The following is a 17,097-nucleotide window of genomic DNA, read 5'->3' on the forward strand; positions in this document are numbered from 1 at the left end:
TAAAATATTCCTCAGAGAGGACATTTTGGAATGTATCCTTGAAAAAGATTAATAAAAAATTCTTTTAATATAATTACATCAAAATAACTATTATACAACACTCTAATCACAAAATGCTATAATTAATTATAAATATATACGTGTAATACAGGGACGTTATCATTATTAAAGAAGTAACTTTTTTTCCCTGCAGCCCAATCCCAAATAGAGATCTCATCATAAACGGCACACATTAATAAATTTCCTTTATGATTGAAATTTAAGATATCTATTGTTTCATGATCCTATAAATAATAATCAAATGTCAATGAATACCATTAAATAATGATACGAGAACAGCTTAGTGATACTTTCAATATAATATCTAAATCTGCGTAATTCAACGTATAACATTTACAAGATAAATAATTTACCGATACGAATGGATGAAGTTTATACATAAGTTGGAACCGTTCTACTGCATATAGAGAACTATAGAACCGTCTTTCGAATAATGGATTGCTACCTATTTGGCGATTTATCACTTCCGGTACAATATGCCAATTAGGAGATATTTTTTTTATCTTTTGGTAATCAACTATTTTTTTATTGTTTTCATCTTCATCTTCATCTTCATCTTCATCTTCTTCTTCTTCTTCTTCCTCCCATTCATCCTCGTTAGAAGCTTCCCATTCATTCCAATTATCTATGTTCAAAATTCAAACTTTTACATCTTACCAAATAATGCAAATATTTGAAAAAGTATAAAAATAATAACCTTCATGTCTATATGGATTAGATTGGTAATTAGTAGCAGTTTCTGATCCTGTTCCTAAATTTGTATTCAATGATTCATTCTTAGCTGATTCATTTATCAAATGATAATTTTGCTGCTCCGCTATTAATGTGTTTCTTTGAAATGTCACTGTATTGTCATTTAAGTTTCCTTCATTGCACACACTTTCATTTAATTTTTGTCGCTTACTCAAAACTTCATCTGAACTATCGTCTGATTTTTCTATTGATGTGTCGCTATTGGTTTGTACTTGACATTTCGAGATATTTCTTTTGATTTTATTCTGATCTGTGTGCAATATGCTTTCTTCGTTAGTACAAGAAAGAAATGAATCTTGTGAGGTAGTAGCTTGTGATAAATCGACCAAATTTAAATTGGTAGAATAGAATTTTTCTTTTAGCATATAATTAGTTTTGTCACATTTATTAGTTGTTATCTTAATCTCTGCAGAAAGTTCTACAGGTTCATTTGTTTGTTCTACAGATTCATTTACTTGTTGATTTTGAAGAGTTTCACAAACGATATTGTTATCAAATTCGATTATATGACTAGTTTTGTTTAAAGTGACATTGCTCTCAGATGTAATATCATAATTATTTATATTTCTCGAGATATGTGAATCTGTTAAAGAATTTGACTGCACCTTCCTAAATTCCTCGCTATCAGAATTTTTTGTATTAGGAAATGTTTTTATTTCTGAATAATTACTGGTATCATCCGATACTTTACTTTCACGGTTCATTTTATTTTAAAGATCTTTTTGTTCTTTTATCCAAACTGTCAACAATTATTCCTTCGCTTGTATCGGAAACTTAACTATGGTTTCCTAAAAATAGATTAATTCACAATAAATAATAAACTTTTATTACATATTATATTATATATACATAAATTAAAGTATTAATAAAACATGCATATATTTGAATAAATTATAAAAATCTAGAAAAATGAGAGATTCTTGATTATCTAAAATCAATAACTATACCTTTTCTTTTGTTCTTGATTAAGAAATATATTAATAATGAAAGATGTATCCTTAGCACAATTTTCTCATTTTCTGATAATTATACAAATTAGTGCAAATAAATTAGGTGAAATACAAAACTAATTTATTTCAATGAACTCAACAAACTGAAAATTTTTATTGAAAAGCTTTTATTTCGCTACTTTGACATTTCTGAAAGACAACAAAACATTTCTTATTATCATAACTTTACAAAGTCAAAAACTGAATTTAACATAAACTGTTTATTCTTTCGAAACCCTTTCTTGTGAATTTCTATATTTTTGATGTTTCAAGAAGATAAAACATTTTTATTATTATAACTTCAAAAAATAAAACTAAAAATACAATTAATATGGGGCTACAAATGTTTTAAAGCATTCTTCGATTAGACAGTTAGCAAAATTCGAATGAAGATGGAATGTAGAATTAGGGAAAAAGTATATCCGGATAATTTTCGTTGACAAGACACTCACCTTGGGATTTTCCCTGTATGGCGTTACTCCATTTTTACAAAAGCACAATTCACAATTCCTCTGTTGTGTCAGATTCGATATAAGAGTTTAGTAAAAGGTGATGAATCAATGATTGCATTCAGCAGAATGTTTAACTTACAAGTTGAACATTTTTTTCGCACTGATTGGATCATACTTTTAGATCTAGAAGAGTGTTTCGAAGGTTCTTCTTCTTTTTTCCTTGATTGGCGCTAATTCCCGCCGTCGGGATAAAAAGAATGGCGCGAAAACAAAATATGCGACAGAACTATAAATTTTTATACTCTACAAGTTCAAATGATCTACAATAGGTGTTTTAAGTCTTAAACAACTGACCAATTATAACCGAATGCGAGAAGAATAATTACGATTCCATTTCTTATGACTTAAAAATCTATTGTAGATCCGGACTTTAACTCTGCACTCTAATAAAGCTGTCAAATTGCAGACGGAATAATGGAACAACTTAATTGCTAATCGACAACTTATTTTTGCAAAGAAACATATATGAAAAATTAGAGAAGTACTATATAGTATATGAGTAACGTTTCTTTTCAAGAATAAAAACCTGTTACATCTTGAAACGAGGTTCAAGTAAAAATCACAAAGTGCATAAATATTTACTAGTTTATTTATAATTTCATAGATCAACATCTAATAATTTGACCATTTTTGTAATTTTCATCGTGTTTCCTGATACAGATTGAGGGTCATTTCGATCAACTTCGCTGATTAGTCCATTGGAATTAACCAATCGCATTTGTCAACGACAGATTCCACGGACTAACCGTCGATTAAAATTAATCGGAGTTGGTGATCTTGAGAGTATTAGTGTTTAATTAAAAGAAAAGGAAATCAACATTAATTTTAGTAAACTTTGATTTGATTGATCAAGTTTCAATGCAACCTCAATCTCTTGAGTTTTCTACTATGCTCATTATGTATGAAACAGAACACACCTTATTTAGGACATGCGCTTCGCGCAATAATAAAGCAATTGTATTGGGAGTACAAATTAGTTCGGTCTGTTTCCCTAAAGATGGCTCCAGTTGTGAATGGTTCATAGTGACACCTGATTTTGGCGGTTTCAGAGAGGTTAAACATCTGCTAATAATATTCAGTTTATATCACTTTGAGTTTCATATAAAAATCTTGATTTTTACTGTATATGAAATGTCAAATTTGTGTTACAAGCAGCATTTGCGGGAGGTTTTGATTTTCTGCTTTAATTGGAAGAAAAGTGCGGCTGAAGCCCATCGAATGCTTGTCGAAGTTTATGGTGACACTGCTCCAACTGATAAATCATGTAGGGAATGGTTTCGACGTTTCAAGGAGATTTCAACGTTGAAGACAAGTCTCGCTCTGGACAGCCAAAAAAATTCGAAGACAAAGAATTAGAGGCATTACTCGAAGAAAATCAGAGTCAAACGCAAGAGGAGCTTGCAGAATTATTGAGGGTAACTCAACAAGCCGTTTCTGTACGATTGAGAGCCATGGGAATAATTCAAAAAGGAAATTGCCTTATGAATTGAAACCGAGAGACCTTGAAAAGCGATTTTTCACTTGCGAACAGCTGATTCAAAGCCAATCAGATTGTGACTGGAGATGAGAAGTGGATATTCTACAACAACCCCTCCAAGAAGAAAAAATACTACGCTAAGCCCGGTCAATCATTGCCATCGACTTCAACATCAACACCACGGCCGAACATTGGTTCGAAGATCATGCTCTGTATCTGATGGGACCAAAAGGGTCTTATTTACTATGAGCTGCTGAAACCTGGTGATTCCATTAGGAGCGATCAGATCGGCTACAATTGATTCGTTTGAGCCGTGCATTGCGAGAAAAACGGCCGGAATACGAGAAAAGACATGATAAAGTTATTCTTCTTCATGACAACGCTCGGCTTCATGTCGCTAAAGTCGTAAAAAAATATTTGGAAATCTCAAATGGGATGTTTACCGCACTCGCCGTATTCTTCGGGCATTGTTCCTTCTGATTGTTCCGGACTGATTGTTCCGAAGGATGCAGCAAGTCACCTTTCGCAAAAATCGAAAATTGACTCCAAAATTGGATCGTCTCCAAAGACGAGTCATTTTTTCGAGATGGAATTCGAAAATTGCCTGAGAGATAGGAAAAAGTAGTAGGCAGCGATGGACAATACTTTAATTGATCTGTTCATTCATTTTGTTTTGAAATAAATGTATTTTTGAACACAAAAAAACGGACCGAACTAATTTGTACTCCCGTTTGTATTTCCAATACCAGCAGCCATTAACAAATTTTTTTGTAATAAAAGGTATATATATATATCATTAAAATTCCTCATGAAATAGAAACAGAAAATTACAAAATAATAGGAAACTTATCAATAAAAGCGGAAAGGAAGGATAAAAATTTGATTTTATATTATTAGTAATAAGATTAATTATATTATACGATGAAATTATTTGAATCTGTAGACTCGTATTAAATTTAATTAAATTTAAAATTAAATTAAAAATTTTATAAATAAAATGTCTGTAACTTTATCTTATTTATTTGGTAGAATTCGGTTTTATTTGTGAAATAAATACTCTATACTTTATATATGTATGTTAACTAAAAATAATTCTTATATCCTTTTTAGCAAAAAATCTAGATATTCATAATACTATATGTATATGTATGTATTTCTATATAACATTATACATATTAATATAGCATTTAATATATTTTAAATATGCGCATTTATCAATAAAAATAATGTAGATACGGATTGTAATTTATATAGGTCCCAAGAATCATTAGAATGTCACATGGTCGATGACGTAGCTTACGCATGCGTATAACGCTCTTCCGAGGGATTTTATTTCGTATCCCTCGGATACACCGATTTTCCAACATTGCGCCGCAGTCGCTCCGAGTCGTTCTAAGCTTTGAGTTGACTGTAGCGTTGTGTACGTCCGTTCAGTCGGATTCCTCACTCCGCATCCTCGATTTCGAGGAACTCTATCACCAACCGATAAACCGTTATCATAGTTGACGCGCGTCGGACCGTCAACTCGCATCGCATTCTTTCGTCAGCGTCCGCAGTGTGAAAAACTACGAAAATGACGGTAATCACGAAAGCGATCACTGAGAAGAAGGCGTCCGACAAAATGGAGCAGCCATTGTTTGTGGAGGAAAACGCGGCGGTTAGTATATATGTACACACCTTGCTCGCAATGCCCGATCGCGTCACTCGGATCGTTAATTTCTTTCGACACCTCAGGACCCCGTCGCGATCGGAGAACATCGCTATTTTTATAACTGATCGCGTTAGGGTCGCGTTGTGCGCAGCGAAGCCACTTAACGCAACCCTTGGCACACACACGTATAATGTATACGTATCACATATATCTGGTAATAATTCTTGTCGAATATATACATATGTATGTGTACATATTCAACAAATTGTCAATTTATGTGCTAAAGTACGTTATATCTATGTATACTTGTTTCTATGCTATCAGCAGGGAATGCTTGGGTTCGATAGTGTTGACATGTATTGTACACACACACATACCAAAGTGTGTGTATGTATGTATGAGTATCCACCAACGAGAGAGCCAGGCCAAGTAAATTAATGAACAAAATATACTGCTATATATTATAACATGACAGATGCAGTACATGCCTCAATAAAGATGATGTATGACACATTAAATGACAAGGAAATGAAGCATCTAAAAAAGGATTACAAAAAAATGAAATCCTCTTTAGCTTTTATTGATTTTAAATCACTTGATTGTTTTTCATTATATATCTTGTCAAGTAGTATGGAAACGGAGTTAATCCTTAAAGTTAATCCTTAAAATTGTTAAATTTTTGTTATACATTTTTTAGATGTAGTTTTTACAAGTTAAATTGAATTTTGAAAAATAATTAAATAATTGTATGTTATTCAAATAATTGCTTGTTTATAATATTTTTAGGCTTTTACGGTATTTTCTTTAGAGATTTCAAAAATAAATTAAATATAGGTATTCTTCTTTAACAGGATGGTGCAAAAGCTGATCCTGAAGCAGGACGTTCAAAAACAGATGCGGTCCCCAGAAGCCGTTGCTTCATTTCTAGAACAAGCATCCACCGTATACATATGGCGACAACATTTTTGCTCTTTCTTCTTGCATTATCGATACTGCTTATCGGCATGATTGGTGGGCTGTATATCTACAAACAGTATGCCAGGACTCAGATGCGCAGATTCAGTACTGGATGGTACAGCATTCCATATGATAGCTCGAACAAAGCATCCTATGGCAATAACGCAGTTCATCAGGGACTTTTGGCTGATTCTGACCTGTTTACCAAGAGTCTCACCAGAGCCATGGAGCAGGACGCTTTAGATATTGCAAGGCACATAGATCATGATATTAATAATTTCTTTAAGGAGAGATTTGAGATTGATCTTGAGAATGAGCATTATGAGAAAATTGATGTGCCTGATTTTCGCGGTGGACGACAAGGTCGCTTTATACACGATTTCAACATTGTGAGTCGATGACCGAAATTTATAATCGATTCTTATCTTCAAAAAATGTTAAATATAATCTTAAGATAAATTAATAGAGCATCGTAAGATATTATTTAAGATGGTTTTAAAATAAAAACTATTATAAATACTGGCCAATATTGTATTTCTGAATCACAACAAAACTTTTTGCATCGCATGGGACATATTTCTTACGATACCATGTTTATTTACAGAATAAGACAGGTATTATAGATATTGACGGTCAGTGTTGCTTTGTCATGCCACTGAATCGTCAGCGCGTATTGCCACCTCGTAATATGTATGATCTCCTTAGAAAAATGTACAATGGTAAGTATGTGATTTAATTTGAATTAATTAATTTTAATTATAATTTATTTATTATTAAATTATGATGAACTTGCAATTTTTGTATATCAGGTTACTATGAAGTGAACACTGCAGTCGTACGAGAAACTATGAGAGTAGTCACGCCGCCAATTACCGATATGTCGATCGTTGGAACATACATAGCACGTGAATGCCAGGATTTGCCTACTTATATGCTGCAGAAAGTGAATTCTTCTAGTAGTTAGTTATCAAATTTCAAGTTATATCCATACAATCCTGGTGAAAATTTTTCATATATATATATTTTTTCAGGATTTTTTGTAAATTTTTCCGAATTTCTAAATAATTTTACAACTTCTAAAAAAATTTCAAATATTTTATACAAATTGAAATACACACACTCTTCAAAAGTGCCGAAAAAGTCTACATCTTTTCTACAATTCTTTATATGTAAATTCTAAATATCCTAAAATTTCTAAAATTTTTTGTTGTATTCTGATGAAATTTTATGAAATCTATAAAAATTTAAAGTATTCTTTCAAAAATAGAATGAGAAATCTTATGAATAATTTTTGTGAATAATTATAATAAAAAAAAAATGTTGATTTTTTTCAGTATTTTTGAAAAATGTTCTAATTTGCATAAAAATGTTAAGAAAAATTTCTTCCAGAGAAGATAAAATCTTTCTCATATAATATATTATTATGTTTTCAAATATTTCAGTTGTAAAACGCAGTACATCAGTACAGACCGGAGTATTCGGACAGTTTGCCGGCAATAATATCTTGGAAGTCGATATTGTGAATTTAGAAGACTTCGAATGAAATTATGAGAAATCGAGAAGTGGGAATTTTCAATTATTCTAGAATATTAAAACCACCAGTAGATCAATGTATAAAAATTATAAGCTGTCCAGGGCAAGCTTAGGTAAATATTCCGTCGAATTTAGAATTATTACTTTGCATTTTATTTGTGCATCAATTAATTTCTCATTCTTGACATTTTTCTAAACTATATTTCAACTACATTTCCCATATTTATCGAGATCTTCTTTGTAAGTCTTTCCATTTCTATTAGTTATTCCATTTTCTATTAATTTTAAATGATAACTTTACGTCTATTTTTTCAGTTGCACTTCTTGCGGTTCATCTTTTCTCTCCACGTTGCAAAAAAAAAGAGAAATGATGAACCGTACAAGAAATTCAGCTAAAAAGAACAGGGCTATTATATAATGCTAATACACAATTTGTTATTATCGATCTGTAGTATATAATACATCATAAGAAACTCCTCTATATCATGAGAAGTTAAATGTGAACGACTGAATCACTATTAAAAAGATGCAAGAAGTTTTAGCAGGATGGTATATTGTCTGCTGGATCATATAGGAAAATTAATATTTCTTCCATATTCTTGTGGTATGATATTCAATTTAAACAGATAGCAAGTGTTACGCCATAGTAGTAAAATGTTTATTATTATGGATTCTGGCACATAGCTTGTTGACTATATTTATGAATGTCTGCGTTAAAAAAACGATAAAATCAGTAGAATAGCCGTGCACTAAGTGGTTGCGCTTATGATGCAGTTTTACGATACGTTATCATTAGTAAAACTATAGATATATTCATTTGTGAATTCTATTTAAAAAATCTATCGCGTTAATGCTTGTGTAAACACAGTAAGCTCGAGGTATAAAAACACGAATTATTGATATTGCGAAACTGAAAATAATTTTTAAAATGTGTTTCGAGAAATATATTGGGTTTGCAATTGTAATTAATATGTAAAACAGATTAACATTCATAAGATTACTGCGACTATATAAATATTTTTACAATTTCAATTGAGAAAAAAAACAGAAGTTGCAGAGTAACCAATTCAAGAGAAAAAGTCTTGATGTTTGAACATTCCATGTAAGACATGCTTATCTCTTCTGCATTTCTAATCGTGTTACATACTTCAATAAATATTAATAATACAGTATCGTATTTTAAATACGTTTTATGCATACCAGTTCATTGCCAATTTATCATGAAAACTGGAATTAAGAATCAGAAACTGGAATAAAGATCGTGATTGAATGCAATTTTGCCATTAGTTTATTTTCGTGCATTGTCACGCACATACAAAGAGAAATTATTTTTAGTTTTTTTAAACATTTTATTATATATTCGCGCGTACAGCATTTAGTGTCGGCAAACGTATTCAGGTACTCGGATGTTCATTAGTCTTAGACTGCGTGCTATAGATATTCTAATATTAACACTTTTGTGAAATGACTTTTTAAGTTTTTTCAATTCAAGATACTTTGTAATGAAAATAATATGCAAATAATAAATGACCTAAGATTTTAGCATATTAAAAAGGAAAAAAATTCTAGAATGTTTATGATGGAATATATTTATTACAAAATGATTTTTATATAAATTATTGAAGTAGATATTAAATGTAATGTGTAATTAAAAATATTGTGCCTCGTTTCAAATATCAGATTAGGAGAATTGATTTCTTTAAATTTATATAAAAAAAAACCATTTTGTAAACAAACCGAAATAAAGGGAATATGTATTAATGTCTGCACAGATATCATGTTATGGACCGAGTGCCTGAACACTTATAATAATTCTGTATTAGTTATGTACTGTTACTTGTATTATCAACTCCAATAAACAAACACGCAAATATATAAGTATGCGGTACGTAAACACCGTTTTAAATGTCCGTAGACACGTAGATTAAACACTGGTGGCAATAAATAGCGTATTAGTTAGTTCCACCACTTTCCGAGTGGGGATGGAAATGCAAAATATCTTGTTAATATCAATTAACTTTTGTTTAATTCCATGATGACGCGTAATTTTGTCTGCGCATTTAAACTTTATTATAGAATTGTTACACGATTCTCTGTCGTTTCGTGTGATTGTAGTTAAGTTCCTATAGTCACTATTTCTGTCTTCATAAGTTTTGACAAGTTTCCTTAGCTTTATGGCGTTATAAAAAACCAAATTTATAAAACTGTACGCGAATAATTGTAAAGTCTGACAAGAAAATAAATGATACATATAAATGTCAGTGTCAGTGCATATCGAATATCTTACTGATTTTTTAATTGAAATTTTAAAGCCAAAGATCTACAAAAGAATTTTATTATCTTAATTTCTAAATTTGTTGCTAAAATTTTTTATTTTTTATTTATATTTTATTTATATTATTATTGATATATATATATATATATTTGAATATATATATAACATATATTTCAAATTATATATATAATTCAAATTACATAATTATTGCATATATATGTTTTTCGTATTTTTCACATGCAGAATATATTTTCATATGCATTTGTGTATTAAAAAATGCTAATCTAAATCTTTTAAATCTTAAATTATGTCATATTTGTATGTGTCAAGTCAGCTATAGCTTTTTGTCTAAGAGTATAGAGTTTTTTCACCCATTTATCGAATCTTGCTTCTTGATCCATCATAATCTGAGAAGAAAGAACAAATGTTATTTATGTACGAGTACATCAGGAAATACAAAAACAACTAAAACTTACTGATGTATGAAATATACTTTCCGGGCCACTGGCAATATTAGATACTAATGGAACTTGTATGGTATCTGAAGTAATGTCTATTACAATATTTTTAAATTTACTCTCCTTGGTAGCAGATGAAGTGAACTGCTTAGGAATGAAACCTTCAGCGTTTATTTCTTCAAGTACACTATCTTTGAAACGTGGCTCAATGGGAAAATCATCTAAAAAGCAATATATAATTTGTATCTCTTAGTGATGAAATATCATTAAAATATTTAAATGTAATATTCATAAAAGCCAACGCGTTTCTACCTTTTGTCATTAAGACTTGGCTTTTCTCTGTATTAATTTTCGGTTGATTCGATTGTGAACTGCTGGAAGGACTTCGTGATTTTTCTCTGGATGTAGATCTAGCCTTCCTTCTTGTACGATCTGAAGAGTATGATCTACCTGTGCTAGCACGGTAACGTCTTTTATCTCGGTCTCTCGAGTGACTGCTCCTGGATCCTTTATGGCTCTTTGAATTTCGATCTCTTCCTCTGCTTCTCGAGTGTGATCGATGTTTACGCTTTGTTTTAGAATGTTTTGAGGATCTCCTTCGATGTGGCGAGGATTCACTGCTGTCTGAGCTGCTAGATCTGCAAAAAAATTATTATAATATTGAATATTCTGCTTATGAATAATAAGATTGTCAATAAGATCCATTTCTACCAATATAAATATTTACTTTAAACATGTTCTAGTAGAAATATAATGTTAATATTTATTTAATAAATAAAATAAATTAAAATTAAATTGCATAATAAAATTAATAAACTTAAAATTAATGAAATGTACATAATGTGAGTACAAATTGAAAATTGTAACTCCTAACCTTTAAATTAACAATAGAATCAGATATTATTCTCGCGTTTTTTTACCTTGATTTTCGATTTCGTTTTCTTCGGTATCTGCTGCTATGGTCCGAGTCCGAGTCACTGGAATACCTCGCCATGTCTGTCAAAATAGTGTTTCTACTTGCGTCCAGGAGTCTAACGATCTATTAGAACGGAGCCATTGGCCGGAAATGCACTGCAATGCACTGATAGTACTGAAAATCTATAGCAAACGTGACGTGAACTATACATTTTCAATATCAATACCATGTCACTTGACATTTTAGAACATTCTAACGAAGTGTATATATTTCTGGCACGGTATCTGATAGTAAGCAGTATCGATCAGTAATACTGTACAGAACAATAGAACTGGAATTTGTGAATGAACTTCGCGAGGTTTGTATATCCGGGTGTTCCGGGTTTTCGCACTCCCCGCCTCGCGGAGATCACGGACGTGAATCCGCCAACAAACGGGATATTCAGGATGGTGTATTCGATGATGATCAACGACAAGATACCACTTGCTATGTACAGATCCCTGAAAACTGGCCTGACAATTTGTATCGCGGACGTAAGTGATCCAATTGTCAGCTGCCACTTCGCTATCGGTAATTTTTGAATATACGTGTTAATAGAGGATATAATGTTATATGGAGTTCTCCCTTTCACTTTGACTCCTAGGTAGCTAACAATAAGTCTGTCGAGAATAGATTCTGCTCGACAATAGACTACAAAATATTTGCTACATGTATGTACATACAATGCTGTTGATAGAATGCTGGCAGAGGTATAGCAAAGTTTATCAAAATTGGCACAGTGTCATCAGTAAGCTCGTGTTCTAATGGCAGAAATATGTTGACATAATATGACAGATTGGGTGTGTAAAGTTGGCACCCTACTTCGAAATTGTAATTCTAAAAAATTCTTTCGGAATTAATTTAATTCTAGATGTCTGTATCTTTTCTTAACAAATCAAACAAAGTTATGTTAATTCCTATTCAATGAAAAGATTATTGAAATAAAAGTTAGTAGTAGGAAACATCAAAGTATTTTTAATCATTTTTATATTTATACCAATTCTTTTTTTCAGCTACCGAAGTGTTCACAGACGATGGTCTTCCTGAAGCAGTGTCACATCTTGTATTGATGGGTAGTGAAGACTATCCCTATAAAAATCTTTTGACTCGCTGGTCTCATAAATGTTACTCACTTGATGCCGAGATTCATACGTTTCAGGATTATACTTGTTACAGTATGAGAACAAGTGAGACAAAAGGATTTTTTTCCTTACTGCCTGTATATCTTGATCATATTCTTTATCCTACACTTTCGGTAAAAAAAATTTTAATATTTATATAAATTTATTTAATATTTATATATATTGTTTTTATTATCTAATGTAATATTACAAAATTATTTTGTTTTTGTGAAACATTTTATTCATAATTTAATAGATAAAAGAGATATGAGTTATTCTATGTAGGATCTTCATTATATTCTGAATATATATATTCTGATAAGTTATTAACATATCTAATATTAATATGGATAATTATATACTGTCAAAAAATTATATGAAGAAATGTTTAGAACTTTTATTTAAAACTTTTATATTTCAATAGGAAGCAGCGTATATTATAAATGTGCATCATATTACTAAATATGGAGACAATGGAGGTACATTTTATTTTGATACCAGGACTAAAGAATTAGATGGAGAATATGTAACTTATACTGAATTAATGAAAGCGATGTATCCCGAAAATTGTGGATATAGCTCAATTGTTCAAGGTATAAAAAATGTTTAATTTTCTTGTCAATACACGAATTTCCCCCCTTCGTTCAATACCCGGAATACTCGAGTATCCACTATGCAAAATCATTAATGGGCAGTGTAGAGCTATCTGCGTCCTCCCCCTCGCTCCCACAACAGTTATAAGTTGAACAGGGATTTTCTTTTTCTTCTTCCAGATCCTTGTATAGATTTTTTACCGACCTTTTGATTTTCTTCTTCTAATGTTTTCTATATAGAATTCCCTTTAGGCAACCCAGAGAATTAAGGAAGCGGATAGCATTCTTTTCTTTAATTGGTTCCGCCATTTATCCAGAAATGTGTGCAGCACCGTATCTTTCATCACTCTTTTACTATAGGTTTGTTCGCGTTGCATGCTCCAACATGCTCCAATATGTTCCTATTATAAGATTTGTTCGCGTCGCATGTTCCAACATGCTCCAATGTGCTCTTGTTATAGTTTCTACTCACTTCAATGTGCGCGATAGAGCGAGTAAATGCTATGGTAGGAGCATTTTAGAGCATGTTAGAACATGCGAAGCGAACAAACCTATAGTTCCTACTCATTCCAATGCATTATGCTCATTAGTGAGTAGAAACTACGGCAGGAGCATATTGGAGCATGTTGGAGTATTATATCTCGTACTCACTTCAACAAACGGCGGTTTTCGGTTGAATTCGCTCCACTCTCCCTTGATTCTCTGGAGCAATCTGGGTGACAGAATTTTGTAACATGGTTTCAATCTCGAATGAGATATCGAAAAAATTTGTGCAAAATTTAATATTTGATGTTTATTTTTTTGAGACTCTTGCTATTTTTCATCAATTATTTATCAAAAAAAATGGAGGAATTATCAACAAGTAGAATGTATTGAATGTATTGAATAAAAACTTGGAATTTTTTTATTTTTTAATTGTTTATGTATTTATTTATTGCTCATTATTGACATTTTTTTATTATTTCCTATCATTCACGAAATATTTCGATGAATAATAAAAACGAAAAGAGAATTCGTATGAAATGCTCGGTATTGAACAACAGATATCTTAGATATTAAAAAAACAAACATGTTGTCAACTTTGACTTCCGATAATAAGTATAATTTTTATAAAAAATTATAGCTCAAAGCGTAAATCGATGTGAAATAAATCCAAATTATGAGGATCTGATTGGACTAAGATCAGTATTTTGTTGGGAAAAATTTTTAATGAATATACGAAAATGAGTATTGACGAGAGAGTTTCGAATTATCCTACTCTAAGAATCGTTTACAATGGAGATAATAAGTCGTAAGACGTAAGAAATTGATCGAATATAAGAAGAATAATCTACTATAATTTGTCAATTAATTCTTACAGCTTACAGCTTATTATTTCATTATTATTTCATTGCAATGGGTTTGCAAGTATTATTTATTATTGTATACTTGCAGGTACATCGAATTACATATCGGAATATCTTGTTCTTGAAGATATCAGACAGTATCATGAAGAATATTATAGACCAGAAAACTTAACTGTGTTAATAGTAGGTCAAGTAGATCATACTAAAATTTTAGACACGTTACTACCTTTAGAAGAGAAAATAATATCAAAAGTAAGTTAATTTAAACATTTTTTATTTTAATTTAAATATTATTAATTAGGATTAAATTTAGAAATTTAATTTAGAAATTAAAGAAATAAACATATCAAGGATAAATGAAAAATATTATGAATTTATTTTGTTAAAAATTATATTGTATATTAATAATAAATTAGAATATGTGATTATGTAATAATATATATTATATTATTACATATTTATGTGTATATACATATATTATTTTGACATTGTAATCTTTATTTTGTGTTTGTGATCATTTTGATTTTAATCTTAAAATTATAGGGAGACAGAGGCGAATTTAAAAGACCTTGGCAGACTCCAATTAAACCGCTTACAAAAAGTATAGATGTAGAATTCCAATATCCGTGCTACTCATGTACTGGAGCTTATATTCGTATAGCCTGGCAAGGACCGTCCATTAACAAATTGTATGACTATTTTGGCTTTTGCTTAATCTCGCAATATTTGACTGACACAACCGAAGGTGTATTGCAGAAAGAATTTGCCAAGGAACAGATTTCCTATGAATATTACTTCCATGAATTCTCGACTTCAGCTTTAAGTTTAATGTTTCCGAATGTGCCGGGTAGTAAAGTTCCTCTAGTCAAGGAATCTGTGATGAAAGTACTTAAAAATACAACTGACGTTGGTATAGAATTAAAAAGAATGAGGATTATAATTCGTAGATATATTACTAAAATTTTAAATGATCTGGAAAATAATCCACATAATACAATCGCAAATGGATTGTTTAAACATATGTTATATGGAAAAGCACTCAAAGAAGTATGTTACACATATGATTTATTTATAAATTGCGTTTTATTAAAAATATTGATTGCATCATTTTCATTAACAGCTGAATCATAGGTTGAACATTATACATTATCTCAAAATATTAGAAAATGAATCTAAAAGTTACTGGTTCAATCTTTACAAGAAATATTTTGTTGAGACTCCAATGGTTGTTGTGAAAGGCACACCCAGCCGTGAAATGTTAAAGATATTTTCGGGAGAGGAGAGAAAAAGAAAAATCGATCGGATGCGTGAATTCGGCATGCTTGGGTTAGCGAGAAACGATATACTTCTTTCCCAAGCCATAAGCGAAAATGTATGTGAATGTTTTAATTAAAAATAAGATAGATATTTGTGTAATTAAAATATTTTATACCCAAAGTTACCACTGGCAATCTTCTTGCTATTGATGATGTTTTTTTTCTTAAGTCACATATACCCGACGAAGTGTTAGAAAGTATACCTGTACCTGATATAGATTCCATTGTCTTTCGTCACATTGAAAATTACAGTACGGACTCTTCAGAGCAGCATCCTGAATTAGATGCCAAATTACTACCATTATTTACCTATCTAGAGAACGCCGATACAATCTTTATTTATGTGAGTATCTTGTTCTCTTATTGTATAATTTTATTGAAAATTAATTTAAAGAAATATTTGTTTGTTTATTTACAAAAATTTTAGGACATTATATATTCATATCAAGCGTAATCGTACATCATTTATCAAATATGATATAATTAACTGTAGTCTTTATTTAAATCTAGATGTTTATCGTCATGGACACTACTTCCATTAGTAAAGTGTACAAAAAATATATTCCACTATTGCTAGAACTCATTATGGAATCTCCGGTGAAAAGAGATGATCAATTGATTCCTTATGAAGAAATAATAGATGAATTAAAAGCAGATACTGCACTAGCTACTACTCGAATTAGTGTTCAAAAGCCCATGGCATTCTCATACAAATCTTCTAGTGTTTATTTGATGCTTCAAGTATGTATCCATTATATGTGTAACATATAATTTATAATTTCTTCTTTTAATAAGAGTAATTAGAACTATTTGAAACGATTTGTAACTGTTCTAACATATCTTTGTTAATACAGTTTGAATACGAGAAGTATGAAAAAAGTGTAAAGTGGATTAAAGAGCTTTTATATGACACTGTGTTAACAATCGACAGATTAAAAGAAGTAGCAATAAAGAAATTAAATGATATTGCTGAATTGAAGATAGAAGGGGAAAGAGTTGCGAATGATTTAATGAAAATAGCACTGTACAATGAAGGTAAAATCTCATTTCTAAAAATTTTTTTTAATCAATAATTTTATAATGGAAATAGAATAATGGGAA

The 17,097-nt window shown here is 30.7% G+C and overlaps 4 protein-coding genes across 5 annotated transcripts in view; 2 read left to right on the forward strand and 2 right to left on the reverse strand.

Moving 5' to 3' along the window:
• Positions 1-1,517, reverse strand: part of LOC108693699 (DDB1- and CUL4-associated factor 8) — a 3,832-nt gene extending 2,315 nt beyond the window's left edge. The window contains exons 1-3 of the mRNA XM_018202761.1: positions 758-1,517; positions 414-685; positions 141-284 (exon numbers count right to left, since the gene is read on the reverse strand). Of these exons, the coding sequence (XP_018058250.1) occupies positions 141-284; positions 414-685; positions 758-1,517 (1,176 nt within the window). The remainder of the gene's footprint in view (positions 1-140; positions 285-413; positions 686-757) is intronic.
• Positions 1,518-5,364: 3,847 nt separating this feature from the next.
• On the forward strand, positions 5,365-10,204 carry LOC108693743 (integral membrane protein 2C). 2 transcript variants are annotated; one of them, XR_001932033.1, is made up of 6 exons: positions 5,365-5,448; positions 6,294-6,788; positions 7,004-7,118; positions 7,209-7,358; positions 7,842-8,045; positions 8,385-10,204. XR_001932033.1 is itself a non-coding variant. In XM_018202858.1 (5 exons), the coding sequence occupies exons 1-5, from the start codon at positions 5,365-5,367 to the stop codon at positions 7,940-7,942; spliced, it is 945 nt and encodes a 314-aa protein (XP_018058347.1). In that variant the 3' UTR covers positions 7,943-10,204. The 2 variants fall into 2 exon arrangements, 1 of the variants encoding a protein (XP_018058347.1); XM_018202858.1 differs by having other exon boundaries at positions 7,842-10,204.
• A 308-nt stretch (positions 10,205-10,512) lies between these two features.
• LOC108693646 (micronuclear linker histone polyprotein-like) lies at positions 10,513-11,667 on the reverse strand. The gene is made up of 4 exons (XM_018202689.1): positions 11,586-11,667; positions 10,978-11,303; positions 10,684-10,886; positions 10,513-10,614 (listed from the first exon to the last, which is right to left on the reverse strand). Exons 1-4 carry the CDS (start codon positions 11,657-11,659, stop codon positions 10,513-10,515), a joined length of 705 nt encoding a protein of 234 aa, XP_018058178.1. The 5' UTR covers positions 11,660-11,667.
• A 245-nt stretch (positions 11,668-11,912) lies between these two features.
• Positions 11,913-17,097, forward strand: part of LOC108693614 (uncharacterized protein C05D11.1-like) — a 7,339-nt gene continuing 2,154 nt past the window's right edge. The window contains exons 1-9 of the mRNA XM_018202647.1: positions 11,913-12,151; positions 12,634-12,875; positions 13,166-13,334; positions 14,769-14,932; positions 15,224-15,727; positions 15,801-16,052; positions 16,166-16,339; positions 16,507-16,737; positions 16,851-17,055. Of these exons, the coding sequence (XP_018058136.1) occupies positions 11,926-12,151; positions 12,634-12,875; positions 13,166-13,334; positions 14,769-14,932; positions 15,224-15,727; positions 15,801-16,052; positions 16,166-16,339; positions 16,507-16,737; positions 16,851-17,055 (2,167 nt within the window). The 5' untranslated portion in view covers positions 11,913-11,925. The remainder of the gene's footprint in view (positions 12,152-12,633; positions 12,876-13,165; positions 13,335-14,768; positions 14,933-15,223; positions 15,728-15,800; positions 16,053-16,165; positions 16,340-16,506; positions 16,738-16,850; positions 17,056-17,097) is intronic.

Source organism: Atta colombica, unplaced genomic scaffold (assembly GCF_001594045.1).
Source record: "Atta colombica isolate Treedump-2 unplaced genomic scaffold, Acol1.0 scaffold96, whole genome shotgun sequence".
Lineage (NCBI taxonomy): Eukaryota > Metazoa > Arthropoda > Insecta > Hymenoptera > Formicidae > Atta > Atta colombica.

Excerpts from the sequence above, each read along its gene's own strand:
- LOC108693646 (XM_018202689.1), bottom strand. The coding sequence starts at position 11,659 with ATGGCGAGGTATTCCAGTGACTCGGACTCGGACCATAGCAGCAGATAC. Across the intron at positions 10,887-10,977 it reads CCAAGTCTTAATGACAAAAG|ATGATTTTCCCATTGAGCCA; the intron begins GTAGAAACGCGT and ends ATTGCTTTTTAG. Across the intron at positions 10,615-10,683 it reads AAAGTATATTTCATACATCA|ATTATGATGGATCAAGAAGC; the intron begins GTAAGTTTTAGT and ends CTTTCTTCTCAG.
- LOC108693743 (XM_018202858.1), top strand. The coding sequence starts at position 5,365 with ATGACGGTAATCACGAAAGCGATCACTGAGAAGAAGGCGTCCGACAAA. Across the intron at positions 5,449-6,293 it reads TTGTGGAGGAAAACGCGGCG|GATGGTGCAAAAGCTGATCC; the intron begins GTTAGTATATAT and ends CTTCTTTAACAG. Across the intron at positions 6,789-7,003 it reads TTATACACGATTTCAACATT|AATAAGACAGGTATTATAGA; the intron begins GTGAGTCGATGA and ends GTTTATTTACAG.